At 38.7% G+C, this 21,989-nt stretch overlaps 1 protein-coding gene across 14 annotated transcripts in view; it reads left to right on the top strand.

The window, feature by feature from the left end:
* Nucleotides 1–21,989, top strand: part of CNOT1 (CCR4-NOT transcription complex subunit 1) — a 100,708-nt gene that overhangs the window by 46,789 nt on the left and 31,930 nt on the right. For 6 of the 14 annotated variants that reach the window (XR_002344547.1, XM_021093957.1, XM_021093964.1 and 3 more), the window contains exons 11-21: nucleotides 492–662; nucleotides 1,081–1,208; nucleotides 4,296–4,536; nucleotides 6,449–6,568; nucleotides 7,289–7,411; nucleotides 7,582–7,733; nucleotides 16,428–16,578; nucleotides 17,792–17,993; nucleotides 18,702–18,848; nucleotides 19,989–20,113; nucleotides 20,338–20,624. Coding sequence is in view for 13 of the 14 variants with exons in the window: in XM_021093957.1 (XP_020949616.1) it covers nucleotides 492–662; nucleotides 1,081–1,208; nucleotides 4,296–4,536; nucleotides 6,449–6,568; nucleotides 7,289–7,411; nucleotides 7,582–7,733; nucleotides 16,428–16,578; nucleotides 17,792–17,993; nucleotides 18,702–18,848; nucleotides 19,989–20,113; nucleotides 20,338–20,624 (1,847 nt within the window). In the remaining variant the exon portion in view is untranslated. The remainder of the gene's footprint in view (nucleotides 1–491; nucleotides 663–1,080; nucleotides 1,209–4,295; nucleotides 4,537–6,448; nucleotides 6,569–7,288; nucleotides 7,412–7,581; nucleotides 7,734–16,427; nucleotides 16,579–17,791; nucleotides 17,994–18,701; nucleotides 18,849–19,988; nucleotides 20,114–20,337; nucleotides 20,625–21,989) is intronic. The other 8 variants (XM_021093955.1, XM_021093959.1, XM_021093965.1 and 5 more) reach the window with 3 other exon arrangements.

The following is a 21,989-nucleotide window of genomic DNA, read 5'->3' as shown; positions in this document are numbered from 1 at the left end:
AAGGTTGGAGTAACTTGCTTAGTGGAGCTAGTTTATTTTGAAAAGTAAGAATTTACCTTCTAGTTTCTTTCGAAATTCCAGAAAGATTGAGTTGATTTTAAGTTTGTAGTTAGAATATATTTATTGAACTTCAGATTTAGTCTGGTTCTTTGGATAAAGCAGTTAAAATATATACACCTTTTTTTTTTTTTTTTTTTTTTGGTCTTTTAGGGCTGTACCCAGGGCATATGGAGGTTCCCAGGCTAGGGGTCCAATTGGAGCTGTAGCTGCTGGCCAATGCCACAGCCACAGCAAAGTTGGATCCGAGCCTCATCTGCAACCTACACCACAGCTCAGGGCAATGCCGGATCCTTAACCCATTGACCAAGGCCAGGGATCGAACTTGGGCCCTCGTGGATGTTAGTCGGGTTCATTAACCACTAAGCCATGACGGGAACTCCAAAATATGTACACTTTTATTCATTAAACTTTGAAATGCTTTTATTTTTTAGAACCCGAGTTTGAATTTCAAGGAAGTAACTTATGAATTGGACCATCCTGGATTTCAAATTCGTGACAGTAAGGGACTTCATAATGTGGTGTATGGCATTCAGAGGGGTCTAGGTATGGAAGTGTTCCCTGTAGACCTCATATACAGACCTTGGAAACATGCCGAAGGCCAGGTAAGTCAATGGTGGTGTTTAGTTATAGAAGAGGAACAAAATAATGGCTTATGTAATGTTCTTGATCACAGATTAAAATACTCTTTTAAAGTAGAATTTGTTTTGCATAGCTCAGAAAAGCAGAGACTCATAAATTTTGAAGGAACATTATCATAGTTTAGTACTAGTCAGACTTAGCTGAATTGGAGCAATCAAACTTTCCCCAATAGTTTAATGGTGTTTGTCTCCAAGGCCACCTCATCACACATCTTTCATTTGTCTGAATTATCTGTAGTTTTGAAAAATCAAATAATTGATATTTGAAAGGGAAATTTCATTCTGATAACCTCAAGATTGAGATTAGCCTAGTGAAAATATTTCAGATCTTTATAGCATTCATAGTCATTTATTGTGGTAAGGATGTTTTCTCTCGTTCCAGCTCTCCTTCATTCAGCATTCCCTTATAAACCCAGAGATCTTCTGTTTTGCCGACTATCCCTGTCATACTGTTGCCACTGATATCCTGAAAGCACCACCAGAGGATGACAATCGAGAAATTGCCACATGGTAAACACTCATCTAGCTTTTCTTGAAAGGGTCACTTTACTCTTTTAAAATGTAAAATTAATAGTGAGCAACTACACAATTAAAAGCTGTACATGAAACAGTGTTTATAGTAAGCTTACTTATTTTAAATTTTTAGAGTGGATAAAAATATAATTTTAGTCCTTATCACTAGATAAATCTTGTAATGTTTGTCATAAAATTGTTGCCAGAAAATACACTATTTTCTGAAGCTATCAAATGTTGTAAAGAGGTTTGCACTTGTCCTTTAGTGTTAGATTCCCTCTCTTTTCTTTGTAGATTTGTTTGCATGCTTTCTTTTTTAAGTGGCTCAAAATGGTCAACCCATCAAATCTCACGCTTTTAGCTAAATTATCTGGTTTCTCTGAGTTTCAGTTCCAAATTTCTGAGGGAGAATATGACTCTGGCTCATAGGTTTCTCCTGGAACTCAAGTCACTCCCCTCTGGGGATGTGAGGTGAGAATGGTGAAAGTACCTCTCTCACTGTTAGAATACATACATGGCTTCAGGAGGGGGCACGGGTTAGATTGGTCCCCAAAAGAATCTACTTTATAATGTTTTTTCCATTTTTTCTCAAATGTACTCGCCTGGGATGCTTTCCCGTTATGGAACAGATTGTCTTTTGGGGGTGGAATGAAGGCTGTGGGTTTTAGTTTTAAGGCAGTATAAAGTCCTTAAGGTATTGCCAGATTTTCTAAAACAAAAGATGGTAAACTTTTCCTGTAAAGGATTTGTTAACTTTGGGCTTTGCAGGCCAGATGGTCTCTGCAGCAAGTATTTAACTCAGTATAAATATGGGTGTGGCTCTTTTCCAATCAAAACCTTATTTACAAAATTATGCTGTGGGTGGGCTTGGCCTGTGGATGTAATTTGCTGGTCCCTGTTCCGGAAGATTGACCTAAGCAGTGGTTTGTTCTAAAGCATCTCCTTTCTCCAGGTGCTAGTCAACATTGGATCAGCAGGGGTTTTTTTGTTTTTTTGTTTTTTTTTTTTTTAAATCCCCTGTTAAGTCTGCATCTAAATGTTTGGCAGTATTTCTTCATTTTTATTTTAATAAGTAAAGGGCTCTTTCCATTTTATAAAACTGAAATAACATGCATATTTAACAATTCCTTAATATATGTTAGCTGTATATTCAGATTTCCCCAGTTGTCTCAAAAAAATATCTTAATACTTTGTATGGGAGTTCCCGTTGTGGCACAGCAGAAACGAATCCAGCTAGTATCCATGAGGATGTATGTTTGATCCCTGGCCTTGCTCGGTGGGTTGGGTATCTGGTTTTGCTGTGAGCTTCAGTGTAGGTTGCAGACAAGGCTAGAATCCCAAGTTGCTGTGGCTGTGGTGTAGGCCAGCAGCTGTAGCTCAATTCGACCACTTGCCAGGAACTTTCATATGCCGTGGGTGTGGCTCTCAAAAACAACAAAAAACCCCCTTTCTATGATTAAGAGTCTGGACAAGGTCAACATAGGTTTCTTTTATTCTGTAAGTCTTCCTATTCACTCTTTTTTAAAAAAATAAAATTCTTGCCACTGATTTAATGAGGCAATATGATCTTTTATCCTCTAGTCTACCCCATGAAATGAGTTATCTGTTTCCTCATGGTGATCTCTATCCCCATAGTTTTTATGAACTAAAGGTAGAGTAAGATCTTAAGGCTTGATTGAAGTAAACCACATTCAGCCTCTTGAGGGAGGAATAATTCGTAGTGGGTGTTGTAGACTTCTGAACTTGTGTGACATCGGGGGGCACCTAAGGTATAACTTAGTGTTAAAAAGTGTTAAGTGTTAAAAAGTGTTAAGTGTTCAGGCTCTATTTTGTGTAGAATTTTTCTCATATAAATTATGTCTATGTTTGTATTGGATTTTTGAGTATTTCTTTTTCTAATTCTTTTTTTTTGCTTTTTTAGACTGCACTTTTGGCATATGGAAGTTCCCAGGCTATGGGTTGAATCATAGTTGCAGCTGCTGGCTGGCCTAGTCACACCACAGCAAGCCAGATCTGAGCCATGTCTGTGACCTACACCATAGCTCACAGCAATGCTGGATCCTTAACCCACTGAGCGAGGCCAGGGATTGAACCTCCGTCCTAGTTCACTGGATACTAGTTGGGTTCATTACTGCTGAGCCATGACGTAAACTCTGGATTTTTGACTGTATTCTCTGATATTATTTGCTTTTATTTTTCACACTAATCGCAAAAGTGTTTTTGTTGTTGTTGTTTGTCTTTTTGCCTTTTCTAGGGCCGGTCCCGAGGCATATGGAAGTTCCCAGGCCAGGGGTCTAATCGGATCTGTAGCCACCGGCCTACACCACAACCACAGCAACACGGGATCTGAGCTGCGACTGCGACCTGCACTATAGCTCACGCCAATGCCGGATCCCCAACCCACTGAGCAAGGCCAGGGATCAAACCTGCAACTTCATGGTTCCTAGTCAGATTCGTTAACCACTGCGCCACAACAGGAACTCCAATCACAAAAGTTTTTGATGATAACTTTTTGGTTAGGAGGTCTGTGGTTATGCAGATGGTTAGTCATGTCTGCTCTCCTTTATCACTTATTCTCTGTTAATTTGGAATGCCTTTGAATTTAGTTTGAAAGCAACCAGCATTATATATTTGAGATGAATGCAACCAATTTAAATATTTTTCAAAGTTTAAATGACTACAACTTGGTTTCATCTTGATAGCTGGTATCACCTATTTGGAAAATGAATTTTAACATCTTTTTTTTTTTTTTTTTTTTTGTCTTTTTGTCTTTTTTGTTGTTGTTGTTGCTATTTCTTGGGCCGCTCCCGCAGCATATGGAGGTTCCCAGGCTAGGGGTTGAATCGGAGCTGTAGCCACCGGCCTACGCCAGAGCCACAGCAACTCGGGATCCGAGCCGCATCTGCAACCTACACCACAGCTCACGGCAACACCGGATCGTTAACCCACTGAGCAAGGGCAGGGACCGAACCCGCAACCTCATGGTTCCTAGTCGGATTCGTTAACCACTGCGCCACGGGAACTCCTGGAAAATGAATTCTAAAGATGCTCATTGATAGAGAATCTTACTTCCATTCTTGTTAGGAAGAGCTTGGATTTGATTGAATCTCTTCTGAGGCTCGCAGAGGTGGGGCAATATGAGCAAGTCAAACAGCTCTTCAGCTTCCCTATCAAACACTGTCCAGACATGCTGGTATTGGCCTTACTACAAATAAACACCTCCTGGCACACCTTACGCCATGAACTCATCTCCACTCTGATGCCAATTTTCCTTGGAAACCACCCTAACTCAGCTATAATTTTGCACTATGCATGGCATGGGCAGGTAAGACATTACCATTTCTTTGTGTTAATAATTGAATTTTGCGGGGGGGGTGCTCACAGGTGTGGCATGTGGAAGTTCCCATGCTGAGGATTGAACCTGTGCTGGCCTGTGCAACTGCTGCGACAATGCTGGATCCTTAACCCCCTGTGCCACAAGGGAATTTTCCTAATAATTGACATTCTTTTGAGGATGTTCGACTAGAGAAATTGTTGGTCTTGGAATTCTGACACCTGAAAAAGTCACACTTCATAAAATTAATTTTATTGTTTAGCATCATGTGGGTATTAAAGTGTAAAACTTCAAAGAGCAAGGAGCCAAGACAGTTAAAACAGTAGTATAAAAGCTCTGTATTGCTAGGGTAGAGTATCCTTTTTAGCAATAAAGTGCTTACTCCACATAGACCCAGAAGGTCCTCATTTCACTTTTTACAGTAAATGAGAGATCACAAATCAATTTAAATCCAGCATTTAAATTTTATTTTGGTTTCTATTGAAATCTTTCAAGACCTTGAGCTCTGTCCACCCCATTTTGTAGAAATGTATTAGATGAATAAAGCCTCCATTTCATTTTTTTATTTATTTTTTGGGGGGAGGGAGTGGCCACACCTGCAGCATATGGAAGAAAGTTCCCAGGCTTCAGGTTATATTGGAGCTGCAGCTGCTGGCCTATACCACAGTCACAGCAACCTGGGATCTGAGACACATTTGGGACCTACACCGAAGCTGGTGGCAATACGGGATGCTTAACCCTCTGAGTGAGGCCAGGGATCAAACCCACATCCTCATGGATATGAGCTGGGCTCTTTACCCACAGAGCCATAGTGTAAACTCCAGCCTACATTAGAAATAAAGATACATGGGCAAGCTTTAAGAAAAGAAAAAGCAGTTATCTTCCCCCTTTACATTCCCCCTGAGTCATTCGTGCTGTGGTTTATTAGAAGCAAGTACTTTTTAAAAAAATCTGATAAGGGAGTTCCCTGGTGACCTAGTAGTTAAGGATTCGATGTTGTCATTGCTGTGACTCAAGGTCAAAAAAAAAAAAACTCTGTTAAGACTTTGTAAATGAAAAACACTAGCCTTGGTTCCATGCCTTTCAGTCAGACCACCTCCATTTCTAGAGACTCAAATGATTTGATAGAGTTCACAGAATGTTTATTAAACATTTAATCAGCTTGCGCCTAGACATTTTTAGGCTTTTCTCACCATATCTTTAAGGGAGAAAGGGCAGAGTGAGGGACTTGCATCCCTACTCCTGGTTAGATACTTGTTGCACTTTGACTTTGTCACTCTAGGACAGTTCCTGGAAAGGGATATAGACAGTGATAATGATTGTCTTGCCATTTCTTCTGTGAGAAACATTTCTCTAAATTACCATCCAATTGCAAGCCTTTAGGTGAGTCCTTAAAGTCAGGATGTTTTCTCATTAAAAAATAATTACAAAAATATGAGCATTATCATTTGTGAAAATATAGTATGTACAAACTGCAGTCCCTAGAAATACTAATAAAATACTACCCTGTGCAACATGAGAATGATTATCTTAAACAATTTTGTTTTTATAGGTCAGTAATTTGTAATTTAAGGGATTATATAAACTTGATGCACCCTCATATTCTCATCATATTTTGGTTTTGAAAATGTATAAATCGACTTTTATAGGACAGATAAAATTTGTTGTATGTGACTGTATGATCTAAGGTTTCAGAGGTAGGCTTCATTTGGAAGTTGTGGAAATAACTGCTTTCCCACAGGGGGGAGAAAAAGGTCACCCTGGTCAGTGCTTGAGACTGGAGTTTTGTTGTCTGCACTGATTTGCCTCAGTTTTAAATAAATACAGGTAAAATCAGCATTTGTGACAGCCTATCAAAATGGTTAGTAGTATTGCCATTTCTCCCTCCTTTCTCTTTGCTTAGGGACAGTCTCCCTCAATCCGCCAACTTATCATGCATGCAATGGCAGAATGGTACATGCGAGGGGAGCAGTATGACCAGGCCAAATTGTCTCGAATACTTGATGTGGCCCAGGACTTGAAGGTGAGCTTGGAGGAACAGATTAGCACTTTTTATTGATTTAAAAAAAAATAACAGTTTAATGTCAAATAGATGCCTTCAGAGTAATTCACATGTAACTATAGCTAGAATGATTGAGGTTTAGAATTTTGCCTTGTAGGTGGAAAGATTGGAAGAAGAGTGCTTTTAGAGATGAGAAAAATGTTTTCACTTATGTTTCTCTGAATTTTGTGTGATCTTCTGTGATAGTTGCAAAGTTATTTTAAAGCAAGTGATAATTAGAGAACGTGGTTCACTTTCAGCCCTTTTGCAAATTTCATTAGCATTAACAAGGTCTGTTGATAAATGGTCTGATTCTTTGTGTCTTTGATCACTAAGTACATAGAACTGATGTCATAATTATACTTTGAGCAAGCCCAAGTTTAGATTTTTTAAGATGGGTAAAGCTAATTTTTAAAAAATTATGGTTTGTGTCTTGCTTGCTTGGTGTAGTTATTCGAAAAAGCACAGGGTAGAGTTTATTTTGAAAGTAAAGTCATTGTTTGTCTTTGAAATGTGAATTTTAAGGAGGGACAAGTGTTACTCTTGATTTTCACTAAGCTGTTTAAAAAAATTGTGACCAAGAAAATGTAGACAATATGTTCTATTTAGACTCATTTGTGAGAATAAAAACTGGAAACGGAAAAAAGGACAGAGAGAAAGTTACTCAGTTGACTTGTAGTTTCTAATGTTCTTTTTCTTTAGGCCTTGTCAATGCTGCTAAATGGTACTCCATTTGCCTTTGTTATTGACCTTGCTGCACTTGCTTCACGTCGTGAATACCTCAAACTTGACAAGTGGCTCACAGATAAGATTCGAGAGCATGGAGTAAGCAAGATTTGTCCATTTTTTACTGCTTTTAATTTTTGATGGTCAAAATAGCTGATGAAAATGGCAGTGAGAATGTTACTGTATTCTGGATTTCACTCATGGTGCTTATTAGTCTTTACTCTGAAAACAGTGATGCATTTCAGATATGCTGACTTTATCTTTTTCAGGAGCCTTTTATCCAGGCTTGTATGACTTTTTTAAAGAGACGGTGTCCTTCCATTTTGGGTGGACTTGCCCCAGAGAAAGATCAGCCCAAAAGTGCTCAACTTCCTCCAGAAACTCTAGCAACAATGTTGGCCTGTTTACAAGCTTGTGCAGGGTAAGAAGAACATGCTTGAAAATGACTATTTAATATTGGAATTAGATTATATGGATAATTGTCGATTTGGGGATGAGGGATTCAGTGATTATAAGTGACAGCAGCTAATGAAATCTGGTGGTCTTTAAATCCAAAGTACTATACTACTTAAAATATATATGAGGGAGTGTCTGCTCTGGCGCAGTAGGATCGGCCACATCTCTGCAGTGCTGGAACATAGGCTCAAGTCCCCTGCCTGCCACTGTGGGTTAAGGATTCGGCATTGCTGCAGCTGCAGTGTAGGTCACAGCTATGGCATAGGTTGCAGCTGTGGCATAGGTCACATCTGTGGCTTGGATCTGATCCCTGGTGCCTGGCCTGGGAACTCCATAGGACAGCCAAAAAAGAAAAAAATTTATATGAGATCCATTTCAGTTATATTTTTTGGCTGTAGTGTACAGTGGCTTGATGTGGGATCTTAATTCCCAGATCACTGGTTGAACTCAGACCGCAGTGCTGAAAATGCCAATTCCTAACCACTAGACCACCAGGAAACTCAGAGTTAAATTTTTTTGTGTATGTGAGATAGGGTCCTAGATGGATAATTTTTGCATATGAATCTTCATTTGTCCGAGCACTGTTTGTTGAAAAGACTGGTCTTTCCCTTTGGAGTTCACTTCTAAAAAATCGTTTGCCAGTAATTAATGTATGAGTTTATTTGTGGAACCTTAGTTCTATTCTGTTGACTTGTATGTCTGTCCTTTTACCAGTACCACACTGTCTTGATTAGAAGTGCTGAGAATAGACAGCCTTGCCTTGTTCCTGGTTTAGGAGGAAAGTATCCAGTGTTTTACCATTAGGTTTGATTCTAGCCATGGGTTTTTTACAGGTATTTTTCAGATTGAGGGGGTTTCTTAACTTTCTAGTTAATTTGGTGTTTATCATGAAAGCATCCTGTAGATGTTTGTGTCAGCATCTGTCGAGATGACCATGTGGTTTTCTGTTATTACATTGATGTGATATGTGGTGTTAATAATTGATAATTGGATGTTTAAAAAAACTTCGCCTTCTTGGGATGAATCTCACCTGTTCTTTGTGTACACTTCCTTTTTATTTATTTTTTCAAATTTTTTTGTCTTTTTGCCTTTTCCAGGGCTGCTCTTGAGTCATATGGAGGTTCCCAGGCTAGGGGTCTAATCCGAGCTGTAGCCGCTGACCTTCTCCAGAGCCATAGCAACGCAGGATCTGAGCCTTGTCTGCAACCTACACCACAGCTCACGGCAACGCCGGATCCTTAACCCACTGAGCAAGGCCAGGGACTGAGCCCGCAACCACGTGGTTCCTAGTTGGATTCATTAACCACTGAGCCACAACGGGAACTCCCTACACTTCCTTTTTGTATGTTGCTAAATTCAGTTTGTTTGTATTTCGTGAGCATTTTTGTGTCTGTATTTCTAAAAGATATTACTCTGTAGTTCTCTTATGTTCTCTGTCTTTTTTTTTCTTTTTTTTTCTTTTTAGGGCTGTACCTGCAGCATATGGAAGTTCCCAGGCTAGGGGTCTAATTGGAGTTACAGCTGCCAGCCTACACCATAGCCACAGCAATGCCGGATCCTAACCCACTCACTGGGCAGGGCCAGGGATCAAGCCCACATCCTCAGGGGTATGAGTTGGATTCGTTTCCAGTGTGCTGCGACAGGAACTCCCTCTTTTTCTGGTTTTGATAGCAGGATAATAATGGCTTCATGTGAGTTGCAAAAGCATTCTTTCTCTCCAATTTTTATGGGGAGGATTGATGTCAGTTCTTTAAATGTTCCATAGAATTCAGTGAAGCCCTCTGGTCTTGGGCTTTTTCTTTTGGGTAGTTGTTGGTAACTAATTCATTATCTCTACTTGTTAGAGTTGTCAGATTTTTTTCTTTCTTCTAGAGTCATATTCAGTAGTTTGCATCTTTCTAGGAATCTGTCCATTTCTTCTAGTCTGTTCACTTTGTTGGCATACAGTTGTTTTATACTATATGCTTATAATTGTTCTCATTTCTGTAATGTTGGTAGTAATTTCTTCTCTTTTAATGTCTGGTTTTAGTAGTTTGAGTCTTTGCTTGTGTGCCCTGCCCCCTTGGGATTATTAGTATCAGTATTAATACTGACTTTGGAGTATTTAATGTATTTGCATTTAATATAATTACTGCTAAGGTAGGATTTATCCATTCTCTTGTGCTGTTAGTTTTTCTTTATGTCTCATGTCTATTTTACACTTGGATTCTTCCATACTGCCTCCTTTTTCTGGCTAAATCCAGTAATTGTTCTTCCTGAAGGACAGTTTCTGTTGATAGCATTTTATTCCTGTGTATGGGCTATGCCTTTCTTGGGGGTGGGGGTGCGGGGTGTATATGTGTGTGCGCTTATGCATGCGTTCAGTGATTTGTGGTTGAAAACTGGAAAGTTTAAATAATGTGGAATTTCTGGAAATCAGATTTTCCCTCTTCAGGGCTTTTTTGTTACTACGTTTTTCTGAGTGAATTCTATAGTGTCTGTATTCTTTGTCATATTTGGCCACTGAAAGCTCTGTGTGGGTAAGCCTTGTGGTCAGCTAAGATGGGAGGTTTTCTTAAACTCTGGAATCAGTAACCTATGCTTTGGTTCTGTATGCAAGTTGAGGCATACCTTGAAGCCAGTCTCTTGACAGCTTCACCTTAGTATTCACTTCCTTCATCCACAGAGCCTTAAGGTTGGCTTGAGGTGCAAACTTGGGTCTTTTGAGGAATTTCATGGGAATGGCACAGCATTAGATGTTAGCACAGCCCTACACACTCCTCAGACCTGTCTAGATTCCTGGGAAAAATGTGGGAATGTTTCCAAGCTCCACTCATGGGAATCTTATTCCCTTAAGTTTTCCTTTTAAATTTTTTGATTAGTCTGTTGTTTGCTCAGACTGTTACACCTTGTGCAACCAGGAAGTTAAAACAATTACCCTTAAATGTTTTCTACAAATACCTTACGTGGAAAAGGTTTGCCTTGGGTTAGCTCTTAGGTCCAATAAAGACTACCTTGCAGTTGTGATTTCACAGGACTCCTCAGATAGGGGAAATAATGACATTTCTCTGAGAATGAAGCTTTGCAGATTTTTCAGCCCAGTTCTGAGCCCTCTCCTTTGTTGGCTGTCAGGCTTCTGATTTTCACTGTGGTTGTGGGCTATTAGTTTTCAGTCCTGCTGTGCAGCTGGAGGGGAGTAAAGATGCCATAAAGCTCGTTGCTGTTGTTGTAAACATCTAATCATCTTTCTGGAATCAAAATTCTCTTGATTGTTGTGCAGGCTTTTGGTTAATTTCTAGAGTTCTGGAAAAGTTGATTACTGTAATTTTTGCAAGTTGCTTTTCTGTGGAGAGAATATTTGGAAGTACTGTTTTTACTTAGGCCCTATGTATTTTTTTGTAAGTTCTGAAGCATAATAAAATGAATACCTGTGATTCTACTGTGCAACTTAAATAACATGATCAGTCTTTTTGAAGTTACCTTTGTTTTCCAATCCTGTTTCCTTAACTCTCCTCCTGTGTAGGGCTTGAGTTTTATTTTGCCCTTCCCTGCTTTTAAAAAAATTTCCCATGTGTATCTCTCTCTTTTTTTTTTTGCTTTTTAGGGCCGCACTCACAGCATATGGAGGTTTCCTGGACAGGGTTGAGTTGGAACCACAGTTGCCAGCCTTTGCCACAGCCACAGCAATGCAGGATCCTAGCTGCGTCTGTGATCTATACCACAGCTCATGGCAGTACCAGATCTTTAACCCACTGAGCAAGGTCAGGGATCGAACCCGCAACCTCATGGTTCCTAGTTGGATCTGTTTCCACTGTAACATGATGGGAACCCCCCCATGTGTATCTCTAAACCAGTGGTTCTTGACCTGGGATGATCTTGCTCCCTTGAAGTCATTTGACACTATTTCTGATTTTAATAATCTTAGAAAAATGATAGCTAGTGGATAAAACCCAGGGATGCTCTTATCTTAACAAGGCATAGGGAGAGCCCGTTACAACAGTGCTAATAGTGTGACAGTTGAGAAACCCTGCTCTGTAAGTTCTAAATGTTCTAAGATTGTAAGTTTTAAAGTGTGACCCTCATGTTTATACATTTTAATTCATTTGGAATGTTGAAAATATTCAGTATTCTCTTGGAAATTTAAGTGCATATAACAAATGAATAAAATATTTTGTATTTTTGTATAGAGATGGATATTTAGCTAACTCTCAAGTGTCATTTTTGGGTTGATTTATTACAAGTACCTACCTTAGAGAATAATGGAATAATGTGTGTGTTCAGTCTATTGGTAAACAAATGCTAAAGAAGGGAAATTCTTCCAGTAATAAACATAGAAGTAATTATGATAGAGTTAATAAAATTTCAGTGTTGGAGTTCCTGTTGTAGTGCAGTGGTTAACAAATCTGACTAGGAGCCATGAGGTTGCAGGTTCAATCCCTGGCCTTGTTCAGTGGGTTAAGGATCTGGCATTGCCCTGAGCTGTGGTGTAGGTTGCAGACATGACTCAGATCTCCCACTGCTGTGGCTCTGGCGTAGGCAGGTGGCTACAGCTCTGATTAAACCCCTAGCCTAGGAACCTCCATATGTCCCGGGAGCGGCCCTAGAAAAGGCAAAAAGACACACACACACACGCACAAAATTTCATTGTTGCCAAAAGTAGTAAGTAGACATTTGAGGAATAGGATAATTATATAATTTCAAAGTATTTCCCTACATATCACTTAATAATTACAAAGGGGAAAAGTAGTAGCTTTTCAGTAGAGAAATCTAGCATATACCACATTAATTTATTGGTCAGCTAATCACCAACTTAGTTCTGTCAGTGCCTAATGATAAAATACATTGAGAAGAACATTGTGTATATATGCATGTGGTAGAACTGGCATCAGTGCATCTACAGTGTGAAGTAATAGACAAATACAAATCAAAGAGCATTCTATGAAATAACTTACTTAAAAAAAGTCAAGATAAAGAAATAAAAGTTGATGAATTCTTCCAGTTTAAAGAATCTAAAGAGATTATGCAGTGTGATGGACTGCGTCCTGATCCAAGGGGAAAATAGCATTGAAGGACACTATGGAAACTGTAATTTGCATCCTGCCTGTTTTACTTTATCCTTGTTAAAGTTCATGACCATTATTATTTTACAAGGTTATTAAGAAGATGTTGTTCTTAGAAAACACATAGTAAAGTATTTAGGAATAAAAGATGGATGAGGTATCTAACCTAAAATGTCTGGGCGGGGGGCAGTTCTGCTGTGGCACTACAGGACCGACAGTGTCTTTGGAGGCTGTCACTCCCCAGCCTGACACAGTGGCTTAAAGATCTGGCATTGCTGCAGCTGCGGTTAGGTTGCTGTTGTGGCTTGGGTCTTAGCCTTGGCCCAGGAACCTCCATATGCCACAGGGAAGCCAAAAAAGAAAAAAACTTTAAAAATTATTAAAAAAAAAAAAAAAAAGTACAGCAGAGGGAGATAGTATAGAAAGAATGGTTACATAAATAGGGCAAAATGTAACTAATTGGTAAGTGGAGCATTTATACGATTTCCTTGTAATAATCTCATCTCATTGTCTCATTTAAGTTTGGAATTGTGTCAGATATGACAAGTTCTTCCGAAATCGTAAGGAGTGGTGTTTTTTGTTTGTTTGTTTTTGCTTTTTAGGGCCCCATCTTTGGCATATTGAGGTTCCCAGGCTAGGGGTTGAAGTGGAGCTACAGCTGCCAACCTACACCACAGCTCATGGCAATACCAGATACTTAACCAACTGAGCAAGCCAGGGATCGAACCCGCAACCTCATGTTTCCTAGTTGGATTCCTTTCTGCTGTGCCACGGCAGGAACTCCAGGAATAGTATTTTAATTAACCATATTTTATTACTGCTAAGACAACCCAGTTTTAATGTTTTAACATCTCTGGAATGATGGTGCAGCTCATTGGTGACCTCTTACAGTTAGAATTAACCCAAGTTATTTTTCGTTCTTTCCTTTTTTTTTTTTTTTTTTTTTTTGCTCTTTTTGCTATTTCTTGGGCAGCTCCCAAGGCATATGGAGATTCCCAGGCTAGGGGTCCAATCGGAGCTGTAGCCACCGGCCTACACCAGAGCCACAGCAACTCGGGGTCCGAGCCGCATCTGTGACCTACACCATAGCTCACGGCAACACCGGATCCTTAACCCACTGAGTGAGCGCCAGATTGTTAACCCACTGAGCAAGGGCAGGGACCGAACCCACAACCTCATGGTTCCTAGTTGGATTCGTTAACCACTGCACCACGACGGGAACTCCCTTTTTTTTTTTTTTTTTTGCACCCATGGCACATGGAGGTCCCCAGGCTAGGGGTCAAATCAGAGCTGTAGCTGTCCGCCTACACCACAGCCACAGCAATGCAGGATCTGAGCTGCACCTTCAACCTACACCTCTTCTTACAGCAACACCGGATCCTTAACTCACCAAGCGAGGCCAGGGATCGAGCCTGAGTCCTCATGGATGCTAGTCAGGGTCATTAACTGCTGAGCCACGATGGAAACTCCATGCCTTTTTATCCTTTTCTTTCTTTCTTTTTTTTTTTTTTTTAATTTTTTTGAGGAGGTTTGTTTTTATTATTGGTAACACATGCTTTGTTACTGTTATTTCTACCTTTATTGGTAGACATGCTTTTTTTTTTTTTTTTTTTTTTTTTTTTTTTTTTTTGTCTTTTTGCCATTTTCTTGGGCCACTCCCATGGCATATGGAGGTTCCCAGGCTAGGGGTCTAATTGGAGCTGTAGCTGCCAGCCTACACCAGAGCCACAGCAACTCAGGATCCGAGCTGCGTCTGCAACCTACACCACAGCTCACGGCAATGCTGGATCCTTCACCCACTGAACAAGGGCAGGGACCGAACCCACAACCTTATAGTTCCTTGTCGGATTCGTTAACCACTGTGCCACGACAGGAACTCCTAGACATGCTTTTAAATTCAAAAATTCTACAACAGGATATATTCAGAGTAATTTTCCTTTGAACTCTGTTACCATCATCCTGTTCACCTATAGTTAATCATTTTCATTTATTTTGTGGGTTATCTCCGTATTATATTTTCCTTGTCCTTGTGGAAATGTTATATTACATACTTTATTGCACCATGCTTCTTTTATGTGATCATATATTCTGGAGTTGACTCCATAAAATTAGAGAGTTTGCTTATTACTTAAAATTGCTGTTGTAGTACTCCACTGAATAGGTGTTTTTGCCTTGGTGGAAAATCAGTACCTTTTGGTGGATATTGTTTGTTTTCATTCTGTATCAAAAATAAGATTGCAGTGAGTAGCATTTTGCATCCATCATCTTTGCCAGTTTATATTTTTCATCCACTAGAAGTGGAATTGTTGGATTAAAGAGAATTGCATGTGAAATTTTGTTAGGTGTTGGAAAATCTATCTCTAGCAATTTCTCTGTTTTGTATAATCAGTAGGAGTTTTTCTATTTCCCCATAGCCTTGTTAATGGAGAATGTGCTAATTTCAAAGATGAAATATGGTATCTCCATGAAGTTTTTTTTTTTTTTTTTTAATGTGAGGCTTTAACTTCACGGGAGTGGGTATTTTTAACAGATTCGTAGAGACTAGAGATGGCTACACATGTCTTTGTATTTAAAATACCTTTTAGAGGGAGTTCCCATTGTGGCTCAGCAGGTTAAGAACCCGACTAGTATCCATGAGGATGCAGGGTTTGATCCCTGGCCTCAATCAGTGGGTTGGGGATGCTGTGGTGTAGGTTGCAGATGAGGCTTGGATCTTGCATTGCTGTGGCTTGGGTGCAAGCCAGCAGCTGCAGCTTTAATTCAACCCCTAGCCTGGGAATTCTGTATGCCACAGGTATGCCCCCCCCCCAAAAAGAAAAAAAAACCTTTTAGAAATTAATGGTTATACTTATATTAAGGTAAATAATCAGCGCCCCCCCCCCCCCCGAGTTGACAGCTTCCTTTTCTTTTCCATGATGTGTAATATTTTTCTTCCTTTGATGAGTGAAAAAAATAACTCATTATTCATTTATGTTTGTAGTCCATGTTTTTAGTAATTTTTTTGAAGTATACCATTCTAGTCTCTGGTATACAGTATAGTGAGTGACAATTCTTAAAGGTTATACTCCATTGATAGTTATCATGGAACATTGGCATAATTTATTTTGGCAATGGCATGCAGAAGTTCCTGGGTCAGGGATCCAACCTGTGTCACAGCAGTGACAACACTGGATCCTTTACCATGAGGCCACGGAACTCCTCTTATAGTGTTAATATCCTAATTTGTTTCCCCCAACCCCCCCAAATGTGAAACAACTTTCTTGTCTCACTGACTACTTTTAGTTCTTACTGCGAGTGGTATGATAACAAACTTAGGAAGTAAGATCTAAGACACTATCAAGTTTGTATAGCTTTTATGAGTACAAGGGGTTCAGGAGACAGTAACACCCTAAGATAGGAATGTGGGCAGAATTAAGAAAGTTTGGTTTTTCTGTCAAAGCACTTATTCTATTTGACATTTTAGAAGTTAGTCAATTCTTTCTGTGCTTGTCAAATGTAGTTAGTGACTCTGTATATGGCATTCTCATCCGTACTTAAGTAAATGTCTTATCTTTGACTATGAAAACTTAGGAGTTTTAGGGACTAACAAGTGATATTTTTAACTTTTCATTTCTCTTAAGGAGTGTTTCTCAGGAGTTATCAGAAACCATCCTCACCATGGTAGCCAACTGTAGTAATGTTATGAACAAGGCCAGACAGCCACCTCCTGGAGTTATGCCAAAAGGACGCCCTCCTAGTGCTAGCAGCTTAGATGCCATTTCTCCTGTTCAGGTAAATGAATACTACATTTGGTACATCTCTGTTTGTTCATAGACTTGGAATAGAGTAAATTTCTATATCCTCGTTAATAATCTACTCAAAGGAAATTTGTCTGAATTATTACATTTAGTTAACTGCATGTCTAGTATCCACTTAAAGGAATCCGTAAATAGGCATTGTGGTGAGAATAGATTTTAATTATTAAGTAGAACATGACTCTGTGAGAGAAAAGATGCAAAACAACTTATTTAGGTAAATGGAAAGGGCTTCTTTTTAAAATAAGAATAACTTAGACTTGAGAAATAAGCACTGCCTTTGAACCTGATATGTCTTGTTTGTAGCTTCACGGGCCAAGCAACAGTGCTAGAGCATAAGGACTTGTTATAACTGGGGCTCTTCAGCTCTCAACTGAACTGCTCTTTTAAAAACAAGGTACATTTAAGTTACTCCCTGACACCAACCACCCCCTTCTCTCTGGGAGCAACATATTCCGCTTCTATTTTCAGCTGCATTGACTGGCAGGTTGGGGTTTATTTTAAGAAAAGAAAGAGCATTTAGTGATTCTTCGGGGACCACTTTGTAAAGAGCATTTTGTGTATTATTTTTTGTAGTCACAAAGGTTTGAAATAATGCCACAAACTAAGACGCTTGGAAGTGCAGTTAATATTTTATAAAATTTTCTGGTGAATAGCATACCTTGTTTTTTTGTTTTTTTAAATTAGAGCTGATCTCCAACCCCAAGATTCTCAGATTTGACTAGGTTTATTTATAAGTTTTGACTGGAGGATTTTTAATTTCTAGCGCTTTTATTGGGTCGAAAATTAAATAGCTTATATTGAGAGATATGTTTGTTTTAAAGGGGCTTATTGGAAATTATAAGAACTTGATATAGTAACTGCCCCATGTCATAACTAAATGTTTAGTAGTGCAGCTTTAAGGAAATTCATATTAAATGTTGTTCTTGCAGTTTTATAGCCCTCATATTAGGGCTCTGGTTCTTTGGCAGAGGCTAACTCTTTAAACCTATTCCATCTCTGATATAATAAGGAAAATGACTGGTGCACTTGACTTGATTGTGGGATTTAAGCATCATCATGATGTGTGTGGTTTTGCAAATTATTTATTAAGCATTTGAAGAGCTGTTGCTAAAGATTGCTTTACCTGTGTCATTTGTCTGCCTTTGCTTGAAGTATGTTTAATACTTTTTTATAATGTTTTTCTTTAGATTGATCCTCTTGCTGGAATGGCATCTCTTAGTATAGGTGGTTCAGCTGCCCCTCACACCCAGAGTATGCAGGGCTTTCCTCCAAATTTGGGTTCTGCATTCAGTACCCCTCAGTCACCAGCAAAAGCATTTCCACCCCTTTCAACCCCAAATCAGACAACTGCGTTCAGTGGTATTGGAGGACTTTCATCACAGCTTCCAGGTAAGGGGAGTGGGTAGGGATTCAGATTATTTGTAAGCTTTATTATGCCTTGGTGTATGTAAGGTGTTTGGAGTCACTGTGATGAGGAAAGCTGCTTAAATTAAATCATGAAAGTTGCTTTCACATCCAAAGTTGGAAAGAGAAGAACATATTATTACACTAATTTAGGAAAATTTAGAATATATTTTACTTGTAAAGTTGGTTGAATTTATTCAGTAAGTATCTATTGCCAGATGATAGTATAAACAGTAACAAGTGTGTTAATCACATTCTAAAGAATTTAGGATTAGACCAAAACTCAAAGCTTTAAGAATTACTCAAGGCTAGTATAATAAAGGTGGAAAATATTTCACACATCAGATTCAGGCATATGTTTTGCATTTTTGCACCTACCTTGAAAATGGCAGTAAATCCCTAAAACTTTTCAACATATTTTGGCTTTCATCTTTGTATTGGAGTAAAGGTTAAATTTTTTTTTCTAGTACTCACTTGTTTCCCCTAAGCCATCTGTACCTTTTATCACCAGAGTGTAAGTTTAGAGTACTAAAACTAAAATCTAAGGAGTGATAATGTAATAACTCTAATCTGGTTACCAACTGAGTTAACATAAGACCCTGACCTTTTAATTAAGAACTTCTATCTTTGATATGAATAAAGTCGAGAATATGAGTAATGATAAGACTTCTGGCCACCCTTCATTCTTTCTAGTAGGTGGTCTTGGCACAGGCAGCCTGACTGGTATAGGAACTGGGGCTCTTGGACTCCCCGCAGTGAATAATGATCCTTTTGTACAGAGGAAACTGGGCACCTCTGGACTGAACCAGCCTACATTCCAGCAGAGTAAGATGAAACCTTGTAAGTGGTAGTGTTGTCTGTGATTGTGAAGTGTGACTGCACATAAAACACATGTCCAGGTTGTTGTCCTTAGAGTTACATGAACAAAGACATTGACCTGTGTTAGTATATTGTTAGTAGAGCCGTTATATTGATACGCCTCCTAGATCAGTGGGAGTAAATTCTCAAATTTGAATTATTAAAACAAAAATTTCAGATATCATTCTACTTTTGATCCTGGATTGCCGGAACAAGGTGACGGTCAATGAGAGGTAGCATTCTTCAGAGTGTTGTCCTAAAAGTAAGAAGTATAGTAAAGAAGTTTAATTTGTGTATACAAACCTCATACTTATTATCCTAAGGATTTTTTTTTTGGTGTTTTTTGTTTTGCTTTGTTTTTTTAAAACAAATCAGAAGCAACCAAGAGATTTTCAGATTTCTGTTTGAGCTTGGCAGTTTATAAAGTAAACATTCTATTTATTTTAATGTTATAGACCTATGATATATATATATCCTTATAGTACATATAATTAATATTGCCACATAAAATATATCACATTATGAAAACCAATTTTAAAAATTTTGCCCCCCTTATTAAGTTATTATTTCAAACTCAAAGAAGTCCTCTTTGTAAATACATAGGTATCATTAACTTATAAATATACTTGTCATTGGACCTAAATATTCATTTTATAAAAGATTTGAAAGTATACCACTTGAGTTGAAAATGTTAGTGTGAAAGGCTTGTCTGAATGTTATGTTTTGTAGCATGCTCTATGTTTATATCAATGTGTCATGCACATACATTAATAATTCTTTACATGTTAAATGTGATCCTTATGATAAACTAGTAAAGATTTGTTAACCACAAGTGAGGTTTTATTAAGGGTAAGTGTGTCATGAATTTGAACCTGGTGAACTTTGATGGTATAAGAGACCCTCATGAAGAAAATAAAATACTAAGGTAGAACTATGGTTATAATGCAGTTTTGTTAGAATCTTTTGTGTCCCTAGAGCATTAGAATAATGAAACTTGACCACTTCACTTTCTTTATTTTTTTTTTTCCTTAAAATTCAAACTATATTGGCCTCTCTGGGCTTTGTGTGGGGAAGTGGAAGAAGAGCCTAAATGCCCACTGGTTGCTTTTCTGTTTCTAACAGCGGACTTGTCTCAGGTGTGGCCAGAGGCAAATCAGCACTTTAGTAAAGAGATAGATGATGAAGCAAACAGCTATTTCCAGAGAATATATAATCACCCACCACATCCAACCATGTCTGTTGATGAGGTGAGTGTCTAGGATAATCTAATTCTTCGTGGTTTAGGTAAACCTTAAATGCCCTTTGAAAGTGAAATCCAACACAAAGTGTTTTGTTAGGTCCATGCAACGTTTGAAACCTTTGTCTCAAGCTCAGTTTATTGTTAATTATTCTACTTAATAATTGAGAATATTTGAGGAATGCTCTTAATGATGGTTTTCTTTATGTTTATATTATTTTTGTCTTTTTCCAGGTATTAGAAATGCTACAGAGGTTTAAAGATTCTACCATAAAGAGGGAACGAGAAGTATTTAATTGTATGCTAAGGAACTTGTTTGAAGAATATCGATTCTTCCCCCAGTACCCTGATAAAGAGTTACATATAACAGCCTGCCTGTTTGGTGGGATAATTGAAAAAGGACTGGTCACTTACATGGCACTCGGTCTGGCCCTACGATATGTTCTTGAAGCCTTACGCAAACCTTTTGGATCCAAAATGTATTATTTTGGGATTGCTGCACTAGATAGATTTAAAAATAGGTGAGTGGATAGGTTTCCTGTGAAGCCTCTCTTTTTAAATATAAGGAGTAACAATAACTTACTTTTCAACTAATTCTTGCTGTGCCCCATCATTATACACAGATTAATCTTAATGACTGAAGTAAGAGAGGTAAAAGTGAAAACAATACAGTTTATTATAATTATCAAATAAGTGGTAGGAAAAATATGAAATAGCACTTTTTTTTTTTTTTGGTCTTTTCTAGGGCCACTCCTGTTGCACATGGAGGTTCCCAGCTAGGGATCCAATCGGAGCTGTAGCCGCCAGCCTACGCCAGAGCCACAGCAACACCAGATACGAGCTGCGTCTTCGACCTACACCACAGCTCGTGGCAATGCCGGATCCTTAACCCACTGAGCAAGGCCAGGGATCGAACCTGAAACCTCATGGTTCCTAGTCAGATTCTTTAACCACTGTGCCACGACGGGAACTCCGAAATAGCACTTTTAAAAATTTGTTTATTAAAATATATTTATATATATAAAAGTCACCATTTTAGATGAACAAGTCTTTGAATTTTGACAGATTCAAACAGTTGTATAACTGCAGCCATAATCAAGATAGTGACTATTTTCAGCACCCCTAAGAAGTTCTCTCATTCCCCCTTTGTAGTTGACCTTCCCCTATGTCTAACTCCTGGCAATCACTAATCTGATTTGTCTAGTTTTTCCAGAGTATTATTTAAATGAAATTGTACACAATGTATATGAGCCCTGCTTGTTGTACTTTGCATGATGTTTTTGAAATTTATTCATACTACTGCATGTTTTAGTAGTTTTTCTGTTTCTGAATAGTATTCCATTGTATGGGTTCACTACAAATGATTTTCCTGTTCAATAACTTTGTTGAATATTTGGACTTATTTCCAGATAGTAGTTTTAGTGGTTCATTGTAATCTAAAGTGGAATAAGACCTTTAAAAAAAAAAAAGATACCAGGAGTTTCTTTGTGGCATAGCCAGTTAAGGATCTGGCATTGTCACTGCAGTGGCTCGGGTCACTGCTGTGGTATGGGCTTGATCCTTGGTCCAGGAACTTCTGCATGCCATGGGTGTGGCCAAAAAGGAAAAAACAACCATTTTTTTTCAATACTTTTTAAAAAAATTATTTATTTATTTTGCTTTTTAGGGCCACACCCACGGCATATGAAAGTTCCTAGGGGAGGGGTCCAGTCAGAGCTACAGCTGCCAGTTTGTGCCACAGCCACAGCAATGCAGGATCCGAACCTTGTCTGCGACCTATACCGTAGGTCACAGCAATGCTGTCAGTGGAATCCTTAACCCAGTGAGTGAGGCCAGAGATCAAACTCTCAACCTCATGGTTCCTAGTTGGATTCGTTTCTGCTGTA

This window comes from Sus scrofa, chromosome 6 (genome assembly GCF_000003025.6).
Source record: "Sus scrofa isolate TJ Tabasco breed Duroc chromosome 6, Sscrofa11.1, whole genome shotgun sequence".
NCBI classification, from domain to species: domain Eukaryota; kingdom Metazoa; phylum Chordata; class Mammalia; order Artiodactyla; family Suidae; genus Sus; species Sus scrofa.
The sequence above is the reverse complement of the archived record's forward strand: the minus strand, read 5'-3'. Positions and strand labels throughout refer to the sequence as shown.